This window comes from Peromyscus eremicus, chromosome 5 (genome assembly GCF_949786415.1).
Source record: "Peromyscus eremicus chromosome 5, PerEre_H2_v1, whole genome shotgun sequence".
In the NCBI taxonomy this organism is placed as follows: Eukaryota; Metazoa; Chordata; class Mammalia; order Rodentia; family Cricetidae; genus Peromyscus; species Peromyscus eremicus.
The window spans coordinates 60,432,359-60,452,205 of record NC_081420.1 but is presented as its reverse complement, the minus strand read 5'-3'; the positions used below and the strand labels follow the sequence as shown (position 1 = coordinate 60,452,205).

Sequence of the window (19,847 nt, the reverse complement as noted above, 5' to 3'; positions counted from 1 at the left end):
CGTTTACTTAAATTCCCTAGTTTCTGAAACTGCTTAAATACATTCTGTAAGAAGAAGAAACAGACAGCTTAGACTTCAACTCTTGAATTAAAACAGGGTAAAGCTTGTATACCTCAAGATTAAACAGAACATAAAATGCAAAGAAAAAGAAAGATCTAATTCACCTGGATTAAGTAATAGAATAACTTTTTTATCTTTCCTTGGAACCATCAAGGCCAATGAGGCAATGAATCAAGGCCATCCAAAAGCCTTGCTTAGATAATTTAAACCATATTTAGACAAAGCCTCCAGTATTTCTAGTTTCTGAGGCTCTAACATCAGTGCTGTGAAAACATGATAACTGTACTTTGTTGACAGAGCCAAAATCAATGTAAACTTGGGGTTTAGTTTTACATATGAACTATTAAAATTATATATGGAGGTACAGATATTGATGTAAAGAAAACAGTAGCTGTTGCTTTCTACATGTAAGCAGCTAAGAACTGTAATCATATGAGAGCAATGTCATTATATATCCCAAATCCCATCACAACAAATACCTTTACAACAGAGATGTCTGTATAACAAAAGCCCTTTCAAGCTTTGGCTGACAGCCCACATATTTCAAGCAATATTTGATGTGAGACTTGGAGTTCACAGTAATGGGAATTGACCTGTATTTCCAAAGGTAAGATTTGAATGATTTCATCTCTAACTCCTATCCCGTGATACCATGAGTCTGAGTGATATACAACCCAAACCCATGAGTATAAAAACTAAACACAAAGGCAGAAATGAAACCTTCAGTGCTCTTAAAGGTAGAAATCCCTTCCTTTCACTTGGGAAACACTTAGTCATGAAAATGAAGCCATGAAATGGAGCAGATGGTGCTGTTTTTGATCTCATTTCACTGAGAGACCAAAAAGTGAAGTGTCTGAAGACTGATGAAGAGTGGTCCGATATAAACTTCTAGCAGGGGAAACAGGGCTACATTTCTTAACTTCTTTGAGCCTCAGTATCCTCATCTGTAAACTGTGACTGATACTATATACCTTCAAGATTTTGGTAAAAGCTAAATGAAAACATATATAAAGCTTTCACTAGAGGGCCTGACATACTGCATATAACCCCCAAAGTTCCCTTATTTGGCTTCCCTCCCTCTTCAAGAGCTTGGGCTTCTGCAAACTATTTTCATAAAATTACTTAGAAGACCCAGTGAACAGAAGTTAACAAAATATATGGTCTCAATCTTCATCTGGATAAGGTATTTGTCAAAGGAACATGTATGGAAAAGACAGAGCCATACACTGAATATACTTGACTGGGAAAAAGGTCTTTTGGGAATTGTAAGGAACACATACTCAAAAGATTTAAAGCAACCAATCAGGCATCATAATAACAATTGAGTTCTGATTATTTTGCCAGAGGCCATTTTGAAAACTACCGATAAACCCAGCTCCAGTGTACCGTTTTCCAGGTGAGGGAGAAATGTGCATGCCGGTGTAGGTAAGTTTCCTTTGGGTACTACTGCAGGCGATGGGAAGAACTCTCACTTTAAAAGCACTGAGTTCAGAACCATGCATTATACTGTCTCTCCTAACTAGTGTACTATTACAGTATTAAAATGAACCCCTAATTCTTTGTGTGGAAAATATCTAAATATTCACAAAGGTCTCTAATATAATCCTGATTTCTGAGGTTTTCTATTTTACTGATTTAAGATATCTGAGTTACTACTTTTCTAATTGTAGGCAATCAGATTTGTAGACACAAAATTCTAGTCTCTTTAATAGCTATAGTGTCACATGCAATATTTGGAAAAAAAACCCCTAGTTTATTAATAAAATCTGAAGGCAAGTCTGTCACCCTTTACAAAACAAGTATTGTCTATGGGCTTTTAAATTCCTTTTAAAAGCTCCCCAAAGCTCAAAAGACCTCAGCACTAGAGAACAGAAGATGTCCCAGCACTTCACAAAATTACGGACTATTGGCCTTAACATTTTCTTACTCTTTTTTTTTTTTCAAAAGGCTCAGAGAAAAGTGTGAGGCAAGGTTCATGTGCCTAACTAAAGAGCACACACAAGCCAAGCAATGAGCTCCCTCTTATAAGATACACATAAAAATAAAACAGGCTAGAAAGAAACAGCAAAGCACAGAGAAAACGGAAGTATGATATCCACAGAAGAGAGGCCCTGAGAGGAGAGACTGAAAAAAAAAACAGCATCACTGAATGAGAAGGTTAAAATAGAGAAAGAAACCAAGTGGTAGCAGCAGAGAAGGTATTTTAAATGTAGTCTATGTAGAGCTTACAATGTAGGGCTCAAAAACACAGAAGCATCAACTTAGTACAATTATTGGCCTCTATTTTAATAATTGTAACCTCTACCCCATCACCATTATCTTAAAATGGAGGCGGTAAGAAGCACCAGACTTTTCTGTTTAATCTTACCTCTGATAAGGGTGTAAGCCTTGAGTATCTCTGAAGGTATGTTAACTATCTCAGACCACTAGGGTACTACCCCTGGCTCCAGCAGGCACAGTTCTCCTAATAATCCCCACTGGCCCCCGAGAATGGATGTCCATCCTCAAAGTGAACCTTTTTTTTTGAACCCTTTCTTAATCCCACCAGTGGTATCACACAAACAGTTTGCTAGTCATTTCAAGGTCTCTACAGGCTACGAAAAAGTGTAATATATTTGTAATTACATGAGTAATCATGGGAAGGTAGCACAGACAGAGTTAGCTCCTGAAATACAAGACTGAGAAACATTGTTCCTTACAGGGTCAGCAACCCCACCCAGAGGCCACATTACTTAGAAAGTGACCTCATAGGAGCAATCAGGGGACCATAAAAAGCTGGGCAGAATTCCTGCCCTCCTTCTTGAGTCCCACCTGTCCCAGCAGGCGGGAGTTCTGGGAGGAGCCCTGAGGCACAGCCAGAACACCAGGGCTGCCAGCACCAGCTGCTCTCAGACTGCCTTCCCTTCCTCTTTGTCACCCTCCCTCCTGCAGACAGAAGGCTCTGAGAGCTCTGGCCAGCCCGGGGATGCCCACCCCAGCCACTAAGCCCACCCTGACACCTGAGTGACCCCTACCCCATGTGCCACATGCATTCTGTACCTTTACTCTGGGGAGGGTTCTGACTCCGGTCCCGGAGGACGTTGATCTGGTAGACAGCTCCATAAGGCTCAAAAAGTTCTTTCAGCTCCTTTTCTGACCAGGATCTAGGGATCTGTCCGACAAACATCTTAATGGCATCTGGGTCTGGTTGGTCTGAATGATCCAAAGCTCCGTTCATCTTGTTGGCTGTGCCGTTACTGTCAAAAACGGAACCAGGAGCCAGAGTTAGGGCTTCAGGGCGAAGGACAGGAAGAAAAAAATAGTGGGGGTTGGGGGTGAGGAGGCGGAAAGAGGAAGAGGAGCACAGGGGAAAGTGCCTAATGACTCGTAGAAATTTGATGAACTAAAACAAAGCAGAGGCACCATTAGGTTGCTTCTCAGCAGCAGCGTGATGCTTTCACTGCATGCTGCTGCTGTTCAGCATTGACTCCCGAGCACAGGGCAATGCCTGGCCGCCTGTCACCCAGGGCATGGACATCTCAGAACCCAGGCTTGGGAGGCAGCTGCAAGTTAAGTGCAGGTCTCAATTGGCAAGGCTGCCATCAACACATCACAAATCGGCAGCATTATCAGCTCTGCATCGGTTATCGCTGGGAAAGAAAGGGAGAGCTGGATTTCTCACCCTTTCCCCCTTCCCCGCCCTTTTTTCAGAGGTTTTGGAAGAGAGAGCGAGGTGGTAATAATAAAGTCACATGGAAAGAAAATGAAACACTTGGCAGTCCATCAGATGACTAATGCAAGATGCTGGTGATGAATTTGCAGAGTGCAAGAGGCATCCATGTGTGCATCAAATTAGTACGTTGTTGCTGCTCAGAAAGGAAAGCGCTCCAGCTATGCAGCTCTGTGCAGCTGATTGGCTGCCTGCACTGGAGGAAAGGGCTAGAGCTTTGGGGGGGGCCTCCCCTTTAAAAAGCACATTGTTTATGGGACCCAAGCACAAAGGGCTTAATTCAGAGAGGCAAAAGTGATCTCAGAATTGCTTGCTTTGTGTTGGGGGAAAAAATACAGCACAAAAAGTTGAGTTCCCACTAAAGGACACTGAATATTTTAAATCTTTCACACTCCATAAATTGCTCTCTGTATATCTGACTTCCAGATGTTGCACTTAAGTTCTAAACAATCACATGTTTGGGAAAGGAAAAAAAAAAAAAAAAAGATCTGCCTTTTCTTCTCCTAGCTTCAGTAAATATTTGGGGAGGATACAAAGAACTAAAGCATAAGGTTTTATGTCTTTCTTCCTATCATTTCCCAGACCCACATTTGGGAGTGAATATTTGTTTCAAGCCTAACATGGTAAAAAAGTCATTCCTTTTTACCTCGGACAACCCCTTTGAACTAGAATAACAAGGCAAACCCAACACCTTTTTCTTTATAACCCCCACCCAGCACACTGTATATCCCAGCTCCTCTCTTAAGAAGACTAAGTACTTCTGAATGTGCCTGTTTGTAGCAGAGTACTCTTGGTCCAGCTCCTCAGTCTGTGAAAATACAAAGCACCTGAACAAGTGCAAAGACAGCAGCCCAGTAGCTACAGACTTGCAGGTGAGCACTCCACAACGTAAGGAGGTCAGGAAGAAGATACACTAAAGTGTAAATGGCAGGTGTAGCCTCAGAGAAATACCAAAAAAGTATTAGAAAAAGATCTTAACAGAGTTTCTTATTTTGTTGTAAGAAACATACAAACAAAAAGAACACTCTAAAGCTGCTGCAGATCTAGGCTCACTAGACCTGAGTTCTTGAAAAAACAAACAAAAAACAGCATGCCTGCATTCTTTAGCACGGGAGCAATTGGGAGCTAAGGCAGAATTTAAGGACAACTAATGTACACAGTGAAAAGTCTCTCTCTCTCTGTCTCTGTCTCAAAGCCAAAGGCTTGTAGAATGGAGAAACTTCAATTCAGATTTAATCCAGAGAGGAAATGATGTCAGATACTCTTCACTAGGTTTTGCTTCAATTTCTACTACCTCTACCTCCCTATTTTACCACTTTGGTTTTTTTTAATCTTTGAAGTAAACAATCAGAGTGTCTAACTTGAAGCATTTTCAGAGCATTCTCTAATCAACCTTATTGTTATAAAAATGTTCTACTGAATAAAATATTGAGTACAAGATCTTTTTTCAACAATTCAGGTATAATGCAATGCTTGTTTATATTAGAGCTAGATCATTTATCTTGTTCTCACGCATCTATACTTATTTCCCACCACTGAGAATTCAATAAACAGTTTAACCTGTGGAGCTGTGACTGCACAGGGTGGAGTGGCACAATTCTTTGCAGTAGACTATACAGTGTTTATAGCACTTTGAAAGCTGAGAGTGTGGCAAGACTCATTTTGGCACAGGAAGGACTCGTGGTTAGTGCTGTTGACAACTAGCTAGATGCAAAGAGGAAGGTATTGCCACAGGTCTAAGCTAACAGAAAGCAGAAGTTGGACCATGATTAATATAGTGCAAGAGTTAGGCCACATTATACTTGTCTAATATCTAAACTTAGAGTTCTGGAGCAAGTACTTGTTAATGTTCATATCTCAAATGAACATTCCTTTTTCGTTTTCCCAAATAACAGAAACTCACTTTTTCCTCAAAAAAGGAGGAAAGCTGCAGTGAGATGAAGGCTTACTCCTTTGGTCTTTATATAGTAGAAAGTGCTTATTGAGAATCTCTCCCAGTCAGCTCTTCCTCCTAGACACCTGAAGACCTCTTATCATTCAAAGGACATGCAGAGTAGCGGTGAAGTGTGTGGCCTCTGATCCTGACATCACTTTCTTACTGTGCTACTTTGAGTTTCAGATTCTTCATTTATAAAATGGCAACAAGAGATTCTGCTCCATAGAGTCCTATGACCCAGAATAAGTGTTCTATAAATGTCTGCTATTCTCACTGTGTGCATTTCCTTTTCATAACTGAAAAGAGTGACCATCATAAATCTATTTTTCAATTAAATCTAAACATGACTCATATCCCTAAGAGTAATAGTATTTTACATATACCAATACTATGCTGTGTACTTTACATTTTTTGTTTATTGGTTTTGGAGTTGTTTGTTTTTCAGACAGAGTCTTACTATATAGACCTGCTTGGCTAGTCTGAACGGCCTATACAGAACAGCCTGGCCTTGAACCCACAGAGATATAGTTGCTGTAGCGGGTAGCCATTCCAGCCTTGATCTGGAAGTTCCAACCCCCATTGAGGCTTCGGTAACTGTCACGCCTACAAGGTGGGGCCAAGAGAGGACCCTGAAGACCCGAGATCCGGATGCGCCGGCTCTCTTAGTTCCTGGACCCTGGACGCTGGAGGTAGACTGAGCAGAGTTCTCCAGAGAACATTGCTGGACTGCGCCACGCCTTTCCCAGACTCTGTAAACTATCCATTCACTTGTAAGTTACCCCAGAAAATAAACCTCCCTTTTAACTACGTGGAGTGGCCTTAATAATTTCACCAATATCTGGCGCTCACATGGGGCAAATTCCAAAGGCCTGGGTGGCGCCCACCCTTAGCTTCCTCCCCGGCTGGCGGGCACTTGAAGCTGCAGGGTACCACCTGCAGAGCTCCTTTACCAGGAAAAACCTACAGGGTTCCATTCCTGAAAAAGAGCTAATCCAGTCTCAGTTCCACAGCAAGTCCGTGGAGTGGCCTTAATAATTTCACCAATAACTTGCCTCGGCCTAGTAAGAGCTAGGATTACATGGGTGGACCACTGTATCTGGCAGTGCTTTACATTTTTAATCCTCAAGACAACCTATGAAAAACTAGTATTTTTCAAATGCCAACATGTGAGAAATAAGTTCTGTTCCTAAGGTTACCAAATTATAAACTATAGTGAGAATCCAAATCTATGTCCTCCGGGCCCCAAAGTGCAAAGCATTTTTAATCCACCCCAGGGCCAAACATTTTGTACAGTCTGGTTTGAGTGGCATGCAGAGAGCTCCTAACAAATCAAGGGAAGACAAATTCCAGAACAAGTCCTACTGGATCTCTGGAATCAGACTCCCAAATGAAAAAACAAGGGCTGGAAAAGATTGACACACAGTTCTTCTATCTGTGGAAACATGCTGCAAGGCACACAGATTATGAGCCTTTGAGGGTGCTTTGAGCCCCACATCTTCTCAGTCATCACATAAGATCTCTGTCTGTCCAGATCCCTTCATCTCTAGTCCCACAGAGTCACTCTGATGAGTAGCTGTCAGCAATCCTTATGTACGTCCTTTCTTGTCTGCCATTTTGCAAATGACTGTTTGTATCCACTCTGAAATGTACAATAATTCCGTCTGTAAGGAAATCCAGTCATATCTAGTATAAATTAAAACTGCCACCAAAAATTTCCAAACAAAACTTTTTATTTGGGATAAGATGTTCTTATCAGAGTGACTTTCCTATTGTTACTGCATCTTGATGTATCTAACAATTTTGTTAATTTTGTTTTAATACACCTAAAGTTTTCCTTTGGAAGCTGAATCTTTGATCTTGGCTGAAGCTCATTTCTCCTGTATTTTTGGTGACTTCTGTTCTCATGGGCTGTAGGTATATATACTTCTGAGTAAGCCAAAGATTACATGTTAATTATGTTTTAAGCTAAGCTTTTGGGGATTCCCTGAGAGAGGTCATAAATAGCCAAGGTACTCTTCATAGAGAATTATAGACACATATACCCCAACCTCAGCAAAACCCACTATTAAGATCTTTGTCAAAAAAAAAAAAAGAATTAAATTTAGATTCAACTCCAAATAATATTTACAGAGGGCCTAGCCTCTGCCAGAAACCTTTGCCAACTACTGACACACAGTATCACAACAGCTCCTATTGGAATCGTCTTCATTTTAGAGATGAAGCAAATGAGAGCCATGGGGGTGATGTGCCTTTTCCAGTGTAATACCTGTGAGGAATCAGGACTGTAAAATATGGACACAGTAAGACTTAAAAGCTAATTGTCTTCCCTTCTTGTTCCATGAACTAGACTTCTTTGGAGAAATGTTGAAATAGTGTTTCACATGGACTCTGTGACCACTTGCAGATCTTGGACACATACACATACATCTGTAGTCACCTTGCCTAAAAACTTTAACAAGATCCTGAATATCAATTCTGCGTTTGCCCTTGGCAGAGAACCTACTCTGAGACTCCTCTAGGACAGGTGCCAAATGGAATGGGACCATAAGTCAGAGAGCACGGAGCCAGGGGACATTGTTGGTATGAGTCTTAGAGCCAAGATGAAATCCTAATGATATTTGGAGGGTGGTGAGAGTGCTTACATTTTGCTTTTAGCACTGCACTGACCTACTTACCTACTCTATTTTCTAGTAAAAAGAAATCAGATCAACAGAGAATATGCAAAACCGTCTGTAGTTCCTCTGAGAAAGTAGAATATCATTAAAAATAAGTGGTTTAATGCATTATTATTATGATTAACTTCAGGAAAGGGTTTTATAAGAGCTCAAAATTTTCAAGACTAGAAACAGGAGAAATAGATTTCTGATTTTGTATCTTCTTTGATAGTTTTCTGTTTTTAACTTATTTTACCTATATAAAATGAGCAACAAATTGACAAAATGGCTGTAATAAGCCAATAAATACTCATAATGTACTAAACCAAAAATACTATGCAAAAATGATACTATTTCTGAATACTTTTGACTAGAGATAGCTGATCTTACTGGTGTTTATAGTCATATTATTAATTTTTTTGTTTGTTTGCTCTTTACCTGTTTTTATTTCTTGGAATGATCTACATCAGTTCTATCAAGTCTATGCTGATGGAAATTATCCCTATGTGTATACTTGAGTATGCTAGGCACTAGCTACATATGGCTACTGAGTATTGAACTGTGGGTAATGTAATTATATAAATGAATTTTTATTAATTTTATTTAAATAGCTCTAGAAACAAATATACTCCCTTTCCTCCTTTAAAAACACTGATTAGAGTTGAGATTCACCTCAATATATTATTCTGAGGGAGCTGTTTTGAAAATCCTATTAATGCCAAGTTGCATAACTACAAGCAGATAATGGGCCAATGGGGCTGGTCTTGGCTCAGCATCAAATTAACTGTGTGCCCTTCTCACTTACCCCCCACCCCCACCCCAAACCAAAGAGAATAAATAGCTTCTTCTATATGGCTATAATTTCTACAAAAAGGCTATAAGAAATACTAAGTTCTTATAAATACTTGTATTAATGTTTTAAAAAAAATGCTACCTTCAGTGTATGTTTGGTTATGGTTTAGATGCAGAGAATGACTATAGAAAAGATAATTTAGATACTATGGGCAGTGGCCTGAAACTTCAGTATGATGCCCCTTCTGTGTCTAATTTACTCCCCCAAACTCACAGACAACGGCACACAGGTCGGAGAGTTGACAAGGTGTCATGTACACTGTGGGAAACAACACAGGCTCAGATGGAACTCACTGAGAGTGGCCCGCTGCCAAGGGTGCTTCCAAAGAGCCGTCCCTCTCAATATGTGCCGGTATCCGGGACTCTTCATGACAAAGTGAGCTGCAGTCCCATGAGTCCAGCCAGCTGACAAAACCACTCTTTCAGTAGGTTTAAGAATCATGTTTAATATCACTTGTACTTAAGTGATAACACACACACACACACACACACACACACACACACACACACACACACACTAGCCTGTTTGGCTGTCACAGAAAACTATCCAAGACAGAGCTGAATAAGGCAAAAAGGCAGAGAGGACTGAAAACGGGTCTGATGCTCTGGCAGGCCACAGGATAGGCTAACATTCTTCTGCACACTCCATCTTGGTATTGGTCATTTCATAAGAGCCTTATCTTCTCCATAGATTGGCAGCTTGGCAACCAAGGGACAGGCAGAACCACTGTATGGCTGTCTGTATAGACAGCCACAACTTGTACAACTTTCTGAAGTTCAACTGTCACTACTACCTTATTACAGTTTTTCAGTTTTAAAAAGAATCAGAATTTCAACTTCAAGCTGTGGGAACTGCAACTCCTTTTAAAATGTTTCTTTAAATGTCTGACATGACAGAAACCCTTTTGGCATCTTTCCTGGCTGCTTTTCAACAAGGTACAGTTGGAATCTGTTAGGCTACCCAGCTGTGTCCTAACTGTAATGAGGTTGTGAGTAGCTGAATACTTTTAGCAAACTTAAAACTCTCTTGACAGCAATTGTACCATCAATAAGGTATAGCAATAATGATGCTCCTGTATTTACTTAGAAGATACTGTTATCACTTACTATGTGTAGCAAAACCTTTTGAATTACAGCCATGCCAATTATAAAATAAGGCCCTAGTTCTTTGGGGTGGAATGGGCCAAAAAACTTCATTGAAGATTAATTGTAGTAAATAATCCCAAAAATATCTGAAAGAGGTAAAACCTTTCTCCAGTGCTCAACTTTTAAGTAAATTAGCTTGTGTTACTGTGAATAAAACATTCAAGGTTACTCTATGCACACATACATATAATACTGCTTGTCTACAAGCTTTGACAAAAAAAACGAGGGGAAAAGAAATGTATTAAGAGTGTATAGGATATCATTTTCCTTCACAAGCCAACTTGGAAACAACACATTTGTGATATGTTTTACTGAATTACTAGAGTTAATACTGGATTATATTTGGTCAGAAATCTGAAAGCTGTACATCTTTTATTAGGATAAAAAGTAATTATTACTCATGGGGAACTGTTCCTCTTTAGAAAAGGTCACAAAACAACAGCATTTGGACTCACCAAGTGAAAAGGAAACTTGATTACCTTATCTCAATTTGACTGCTAGTAAAAAGCAGAAAGCTGGAAAACCCCACCAAGAAGTAAATTTGGAGGCATGCAGGAGGGTACATGATGGCTGAACACACACTAACCCTTGCTGGGAAAGTGACAAAGAACTGGCTATAGACCGCCCTCACTGAAAAACTAATTTCCTGCTGAGATTTGTCAGAAATGGTTTAGTGGACTTTAGGGCTTGGGCAGAAGGCATTTGCACTAGAGGATGGGTGTTTCCGATGAATGTTTAGAAATGGCTACAGGGAAACAATCATCCCAAACAAGATTTTCAAAGTGCACAGACTCACGCTGACACACCCTCTCCTGAATGGCCAAGGTTACTTACTACCACTGCTCCTAATTCCTCTGGCTACCAATTGAGAGTGTCTTCCCAGTCTGCTTTACTTGGCATACATAACTGCTGAATGTGACTGCCTGCTGTAGGCAAGTAATTGAAAATGGCTCTTTAGGATGACTGAGAGGAGATCAGTTTAGCTATCAATGAACTGAAAATTAGACTATTACTAAATGAAGACAAATATTGCAGGAAATCAACATGGGCTCACACTTCCCAAAATGAACACTGATTTTTTTTTTAATCCCCTGCCCCACTTATTTATAATCTAGCATCAAGTAACAAAAATAAAAAGTGTACAAAAGAGGGGCAAATAATATAGACACTGTTAGACCCTAAGTTAATCTGTAAGTGCCAAGTGCTTCACCTACCCAAAGATACCTGAGAGTTGTAGTTCATAAAAAATAACAAAAGCCTTATGGGAAAGTACAGTGACCCATAGGTTTTGTCTTTATAAGCCCCACAACAAATGCCTAGGGGCCACTCACCTAGAAAGTTTCCAGGTGATGGTCCTGACCAAATTCCATCTTGGTCAGTATTTAACATTTTAATAAAAAGCTTGCTTTAATTTGGCCAAAATAGTAGAACTGGTTTTTCTGGCGAATTTCAGAATGAACAATATAATGTCTGGTTTCCTGTAGACTAGGTTTTTGCAGGTGTAACTCTCAGGGAAAACAATTCCTGCTTTAGCCACTAGTAAAAACAGTGGCTGGATTTATTCATGTATGTGACAACAGCCAAGGAAGACTCACATCAACCTCCACTCACTGCACACATGCTGTCTGTCTAAGTCATAAGAATTCTTTGTGGAGAGCCTGGAGGTGGTGGTGCATGCCTTTAATCCCAGCACTCGGGAGGCAGAGGCAGGTGGATCTTTGTGAGTTCGAGGCCAGCCTGGTCTACAGAGTGAGTTCCAGAACAGGCTCCAAAGCTACAGAGAAACCCTGTCTCGAAAACTCAAAAATAAAGGATTCTTTGTGAAGAATTCAAACACCCTAGAAGTTATCACCACACAAAGTCCTTGTAATTTCTTCCCATTCTATTTTTATTTTTATAATTCCTGTGTATATATGTGTATGTGTGTGCATACTTATATGGTTGTGTGGGTGTGGGTACTTGTGTGCACATGGGTGCACATGCATGATACGTTTGGAGGGCAGAGGTCTATGTTTAATGTCTTTCTCACTCTCTAACTTACTTTACCATTTAAAAAATTACATTTATTTATTTATAGTGTGTATAAGGTATATGTATATTTGTGTAGGTACAGGTGTGTAACAATATGAGTGGGGAAGTGGGGTCAGAAGATGAAAGAGTTCATTTTTTTCCTACCATGTAGGGCCTAGGGATCAAATTCAAGTCACCAAACTTCCCAACAAGCAATGTTACATAATTCAACTTCCTTTCCACTTTATTTTCTGAGAGTTTCTCACTGAATCTGGAGCTCATTGGCTCAGCTAGACTACAGGGATATATGCCTGTTTCTGCCTCCCTGGTGCCAGTATTGCAAATATATGCTGTTGCCACCTGTGGGTTTTTTTTTTTGTGTGTGTGTGTGTGTGTGTGTGTGTGTGTGTGTGTGTGTGTTCGCACACTAGGGATCCAAAGTAACGTCCTCATATTTGCTTAGCAAACACTTTACCAACTGAACCCATTCCTTAGCTGCTTCCCACTCTTACAATTATTGAGGGCTTGCTTTATGGCAGACATGCTAAGTATGAAGGAGGAATTGAAAAATATATAATTTGTGCTATTAATGAGCAGTGACACATATAAGAATCAAGATATAAAATGATACAATCTTTAATGGCACAAAATATATGGAATGGTCCTTTAGTAAGGCAGTAACAAATGACTAATATAGTCAACATGAACATTTAGGTAAAGTTTAAACAAATGAAAGCCAAAGGATGGTAAACTCTTGTTATTTCACTTAATGTGACTGAAAAGAATGGGGTGGAGACAAAGAAGGGTGAATGTAGAGGTAAACGCAACTTTGACATAGGAAAAGCAGCCCCAGAAGCACTTCCTCCTAAGCATGCATGTGAGACCCAACACTTGTGGGCCACTAGGAAAGAAGTCTGGCAGAGATCTCTGGCTGGGATGGTGGTCAAGTGTGCTACTGGCTTTGGAAAGGGTTATAGGCCTGTCTTTCAACCCATGCCTATGTTGTGTATCCTTGGGGTCTTATGATACAAAATCTTTCCCCTCTCTCCTATTACTGTTACACTCGGCCAAGTCCTGAATAGAGAGTCTATATTTACAAATATTTCTTTTATCATGTCATTATGAAAATAGCCTGATCAAGACCATTCAACTTCAATCTGAACAAACATTCTAGTATTACCTTAAATTCTGTACATCTAAAAATAACCTTTTCCTGTGTGTTTTGCCTCCTATAAGGTAAAGGTGTGTGGGTGGGGTGGGATGAGGTAAATTAACATGTTTGAGGGTGGGTGAGCGGAAGGGTGCATGGATCTGTGTGCATGCAGAGGCCAGAGGATGTAAGTTGGAGGTTTGTCCTGTTCTATTGCTCTCTTCCTTATTCCCTCGAAACAGGGTCTTTCACTAACTTAGAGCTAGGCTGTTAATCGGCAAGACCCAGTGGTTCTTGTGTCTCTATCTGTCACAGGATTAAGGCTACAGATGGTCATAGCCACACCCAGACTTTTATGTGGGCACTTGAGATCCAAATTCAAGTCATGAATGTATAGCAATACTCTTACTCATTAAGCCTTGTCCCTAGCACCTCCAATGAAGTTTTATGCTCAACGTCTCTATTATTTTTATGGCTTAAATTCCCCTGGCACATACAATAACCCTGAGAAAACAGTGTTTTACATTCAAAAGGTATATAATACAGACTGAGTACTTGCTCTTGCTCTGACTTCTTCCCTTCTCTGACCACTAAACCTACAGAAACAATTAATTAAACCCCTACATGGGTACAGTGTGAAACTGAAATTCTTGATGACAGGAATGTCTTTTCAATTATAAAATCAATAATTATTTATGGAGTGACTCACAATTAGGACATTGTTCAAAGCATGGAGACAAATCTATTAGAAAAACTGAAATAAAATACTCTTATAGAGGTTATATTCTAGTGGGTGACAAAATGAGTTAAAATATATTAGAAATATCATTTCAGTGGGGAAAGTAAGTCAGGGAGGCAGAGCTTTGAGTACGGTTTTGCAAATGAACAAGGTAGTCAGGGAAGGCTTCACCAAAATTCTAATGCTGTCCCTGCCTCTTTTCAATACATATTTCTATGAATGAAGAGATCCAACAGACAAGAAGATTGAAAGCTTATAAACATTAAATCTCATATGATTGTATCGTCATAAAAACATGCTATCCCATCTAGTACTGCTTAGTGTAACCTTAAGAGCCAATGTACTAATTCAAATGAGCTCTTGTATCATACCCAATTTTCTCTCAATGCCTGCTGAGTTTACCTGTCCTGCATAGTCCATGTCCTAATCCTGGCTATCATCTTGTGTTTGTATCACTGACAAATTATTTAGTGGTCTTTCCCATTCTGGACTATAGGGCTAAGAGTTTGCTGACCTTTGGTATAACCTGGCATTCAGACTCTACCTACTTTTCTGTTAAATAGTGATCACCCATCCATTCATTATTCATTTCATTTTGTATCATGGTGAAATTCAAGCTCAAGTTGGTCTCTCATTGGCCTGCTCTTGGCCTACTCTTCTTGGTCATTTATGACCATAAATGATGTGTAATCAAAGAATATAAATAAAATGCAATTGCAGCTGAAAGAAGGCAGCTAGCAATACGTAAGTTTTTTATTTCTTTTAAATACTGATTTTGTAGATTTTCATGCTATAAAAAGGGAAAATCTAAATGACAACTTACTTGGCTGGTTTTTAAATCCCTAAATTGAACTATAAGATGAAAATGAAATGAACACCAAAAAGAACATACTGATTTGGAAATTTGTACCTCTTCTTTCCAGTAAGAAATTATCTTTTTGTTTTGTTTTGTTTTATTGTTTCTCTGAGACATGGTTTCTCTGTGCTGCCCTGGCTGTCCTGGAACTCACTCTGTAGATCAGGCTGGCCTCAAACTCACAGAGATCCACCTGTCTCTGTCCCCTGAGTGCTGGGATTAAGGGCATGTGCCACTACCATCCAGCAAAAAATTACTTTTAATATCATAAATCACCAGTAGAAAAATGATTTAATATCTTAAATCAGAATTAGGCTTTGGTATTTAAATTACTTATTCTTAAAAAATATACAACATCAGATCTAACCCTCTAAACAAATAGAATTAAAATAAGACTATGTGCTAAATCAAAATATCTCTTATACTAAGAGGCTAAATATCATCATATGAAAATTCCCCATAGATAATTTTTGAGACATTTCTTCATTTTTTGATACTACATCTGGCACAATGAATACAGATAATCATGTGTTTATTTATCTGTCTAAGTGCCTTTCCTAAACACAGCCAGATGGATGGAGTCTTTCAGAATGAAATTAATTTTAAATCAATTCACTCTGGACCTACTCTACTTCCATAACTCTGTTTTGAGGCAGCAACCAAATCAATATTAAGTTATGAGCTTGAGAGAGTTCAGGTTCCTCAACATTAAGGAAAAAATTAGTATAACTATAGTTGTTACCTCCACCCTAAAAGAATTCATATATCATCATAAGCTGGCAGTTCACATGACTGATCAACACTGAATAGTGGCAAAATGATACAAATTTTTCTTTTGGATTGAAATAAGATCATGGTTAATTTTATATTCAATATTCATAATAACTTGAGATGATTCCAGCAAAAATCAGTATCATTATTACTAACATCATAGCTGAAGATGTTATAATAAACTTGCCATATAGACTGAGTCAGGTACTATTGTGACAGGAGAGAGTTAATTCCAAGTACCCAAAATGCACATTCTCTGTCTCTAGCTGTCGCTACTGAAGGAACTATAAACAAATGCAACTAGGCTTTGCTTGCTGTCAATCTTGGTGGATGCCTTTATTATCATACTTGTTTCAATTGCAATTTAGGTTTCCATGGAGACACAACAGTCAGCTCCAGAAAATTATAAGATAAATGTCAGGCAGCGATAACAGTGTTAATGAAGCTTCAGTGACAAGCAGCTCTGTGCTTCAAATAATAAGCCTATTTTCTATTAGCATATGTGGAACCTGTCAAAAACCTGGAAAGTATTAAAAATTAAATATCTATCTATATTTAAAAGAGGGGAGAGATCACTCTAGAAATAGCTTACATTTCTATGGTTGGTAAATTAGATATTAGTCTTGGCTTTTAGGGATGCTTCAGCTGGCATCCAGAAATGCAGAAATGCCTTTTTCAACCAATGGTGGCATAATTTTTCAAATACATGGTTAGGGAGGAAGTTCTTATTTTAGGAGCTGAGACCTCCACTAATTCTGGCTATGACACAGGAAGAGCTTTAAAGAAATCGCCACCATAACTCATGGTACCCTAACTGATTTAACCCACCTATTCCTCTCTGTTTTAGGTTACTAGACAGATAACCAACTGGATCGCAAATATCCAGAATTATCCTCGACTATTCTACAGCTGAAGATGTGCCACTGAAATTCTAGAGAGTCAAAAATGACAATTGTGGATCTTTAGGAATTTGATGCATTCTGAAGATGAATTCTTAAGATGGAAGTTAAAACTGCCCCCACTAAACTATTAATATGGAAAGGCAAATTCCCCCCTTACTTATGTAACAAGTGTTTACTAAGAACATACTGTATGCTAGTCACTGGGTTTAGATCATAATGACAACACACTGTCACTATCTGCAAATGTCTCATTGTTTAGTAGCTTATACAATCTACATCCAATATTCTAAATAAGATGTTCTTTCTTTTCCACTCAAAGTTTGATTTATTTTGAAATTATTATATGAGTAAGTTTTTCTGGGGCAAGCCTACAGTTCTCCTGCAGGAACAGCTGGCTGTGTAAAACCACCTCCCTGACTCACTGTCACTCTGGGGTCCTTTTACTCAACAACACTCTTTGGGAAGAAAGTTAATAGGAATCAACCCTAGAGTCTAGGGTATAAGAGAGCTAGGGTGGGAACTTTCAGCACCACTTATGAAAAAAGTGCAAGTTCTTGCTCCTCACACAGGATTTCTTCTCTTTAGAATATTCTTTTGTAACTCCAATGCCTCTTGTTGTTTGCATAGTGCTGCTTCCCATTCAGAGGATGCATGAACAAAGTGAGATTCAGCAGTAACTAGGAAAAGGATGAATGACTTCACCTGGAGCCTCTAGTTACTTTTCCTAGTCACACTTAGCTCTATTCTTTTCAGTTTGACTCATTTCACCATGAGATTTGAAAACTCAGGGATATTTTTAAAGGTTTGGTCTACAAGAAACTGCCTTAGGGAGCGGGAGAGCTGGTTCAGAGGTTAAATGCATCTGCTACTTCTACAAAAGACCCAGATTCAGTTCCTAGTACCCATATGGTGGCTCACAACCATCAATAACTCCAGTTCCAAGGGATTCTATACTGTCTTCCGACTTCTGTGGGTACCAAGGATGCATGTAATACACAGACATATTTGCAAGTGGAAACACTCATACACATAAATAAAATAAATCTAATTTTTTTAAAAGAAGCTTTCTCAATTTCTTTTACTATACAAGCCATACTGATCTTTTGAATATCTTGTAGCCAGGCTGACTATGTGGAACAATAACTCTCTACTGAGGCTTACAGGCCACTGTGTAGATAATACTGGTGCATCTACTGGACTCATAAACTCATAGACTTCGGAGCTCCAAATTATACCAACTCACTCAACCACAAGAGACAGCCTCTCCTCAAAGCAAAGTTACACACAAACCATGCCAAATATGTCAACAACAACAATAAAAGCCTGTACCATGTTTCCCCTACCCACTTCCTTGATGATTTTCCTGATGTCCTACTCATGAAAAGATACAGGAGGAAAAATAATTGAAAAAGCACACACAAAACTCAGGATACTAGCCATACATACTAGCTGTACAGGTTCAATTGGCAATATGAATGTAGGGAATACTCAGGAAAAGTTGTGAAACTTAAATTTAACAACTTCAATAATGGAATTTAGAATTAGAACTTTCATCCGTAAATTAAAGTCTATTACTATGCTAGTAAACACTGGATAAGGAAGCATCTGTAATTGTTGAATTAAAAAAGACTATCAACAGCATGCCTTTCTCACAATTCTAATCACTCCACTTTATCTTTCCAGAAAATTTCTGTTTATAAATATTGTGTGAAGTTTTTTCCATTGACTTTTCATGATAATACACTGTAAAATACTCAGGAATTCAAATAATATTGAAACTGAAAAGTTACCTGCAATTATTATTTGTGATATCTTTAAATTATTGAAATAATTACTTTGATTTTTAATAATAACACAGTATTAAAATAGTTCTTCTGTGTTAAAATAACAGCTGTAAACTGGGGCAACTGAAATTGCAATCATAATTTTCCTGAATTGACAGTATTTGCTAAATAGCCTTCTTGAAGTGAAAGGAGTTATACATGTGGGAAGTAAATAGGATATTATATTTTGAGTGTGGCACTTGTTTCAAAAACAAGTTCAAAAGTGAAGGCTGAAAATATAAATCTCTGTTTCTGAGATCTGCTTTCTTACTGTGTTTATTGTGGGGACTTTGGCTATGCAGAAGCTCAATGTCTGCTGACTTGAAAGCAAGAGGTCGGTGCTGACCACTGCTGGAAAAGCAACACCTTCCCCTTCCAGGTATCTGTTAGATTTTAGGTTTGTATGCTTTTTTTTTTTTTTAAATAAGCAATTTAAGGAAGGTAATCAATTCACATAAATTGAAAGGATATTTCCCTACCAACAGGGTCATTCAAATGCTACCATGAAAGAAGCTTTTCTACAAAACATGGAACACATAGTAAATATTCCTCTAGGATATGGGATGCTAGGTTTGTGTTTAATAAGAATAACCTTATAAGGCTTGTGCATCACAAAGTTAGTAACTATGCCAAGGCAACAGTTATGATACCTATGATCCCATCTTCAGTTACTGAAAATCAAAACTTCTTTTTCCTCATAGGAATGATTGAGAACAAACTACTTTGAAGGATGTCTGGCTTATATTACTGCAAACAAAAGTGACATGGAAACATTATTATTGTTGAGGCCTGAACACTTATCAAGACAGAAATATTAAAAACAACCCAAATTGCTACAAAATGACCTCAACTCCCTCCACAAGGTCATATGGTATAAATATCAGAAACCCTATACCTCTGAGGGAAATTTAACTGTGTAAGTTTTTGTATTCACAGTATTAGGAATAGATTTAAGAGTACAAAGGCACTAAGAGTTTCAGAGATGAGCTGATGAGCATACAGCTAAATGAGTGCTCACCCAATAACAAATAGTATTGGGGAGGAATGAAAGATGATGAGCTGGCTTCCTAATTATGTGCCCATAACTTTATACACACACACTGAAATCAACTTGTTTTTGAGACCTCCACACAGAAATTTAATTAGTGACCCAAAGAATGGCAAACTCCAAGAGTAGCTTGGCAATGGTTCACCTTAACACAGAGTTCAGAATAAGGAGGAGTCAAAGAAAGTAGATGA

The 19,847-nt window shown here is 38.7% G+C and overlaps 1 protein-coding gene across 16 annotated transcripts in view; it reads right to left on the bottom strand.

Annotated features, from left to right (window-relative positions):
• Positions 1 to 19,847, bottom strand: part of Celf2 (CUGBP Elav-like family member 2) — a 539,378-nt gene that overhangs the window by 175,495 nt on the left and 344,036 nt on the right. For all 16 annotated transcript variants that reach the window (XM_059263523.1, XM_059263531.1, XM_059263534.1 and 13 more), the window contains one exon: positions 3,100 to 3,296. In XM_059263523.1, coding sequence (XP_059119506.1) covers positions 3,100 to 3,296 — 197 coding nt within the window. The remainder of the gene's footprint in view (positions 1 to 3,099; positions 3,297 to 19,847) is intronic.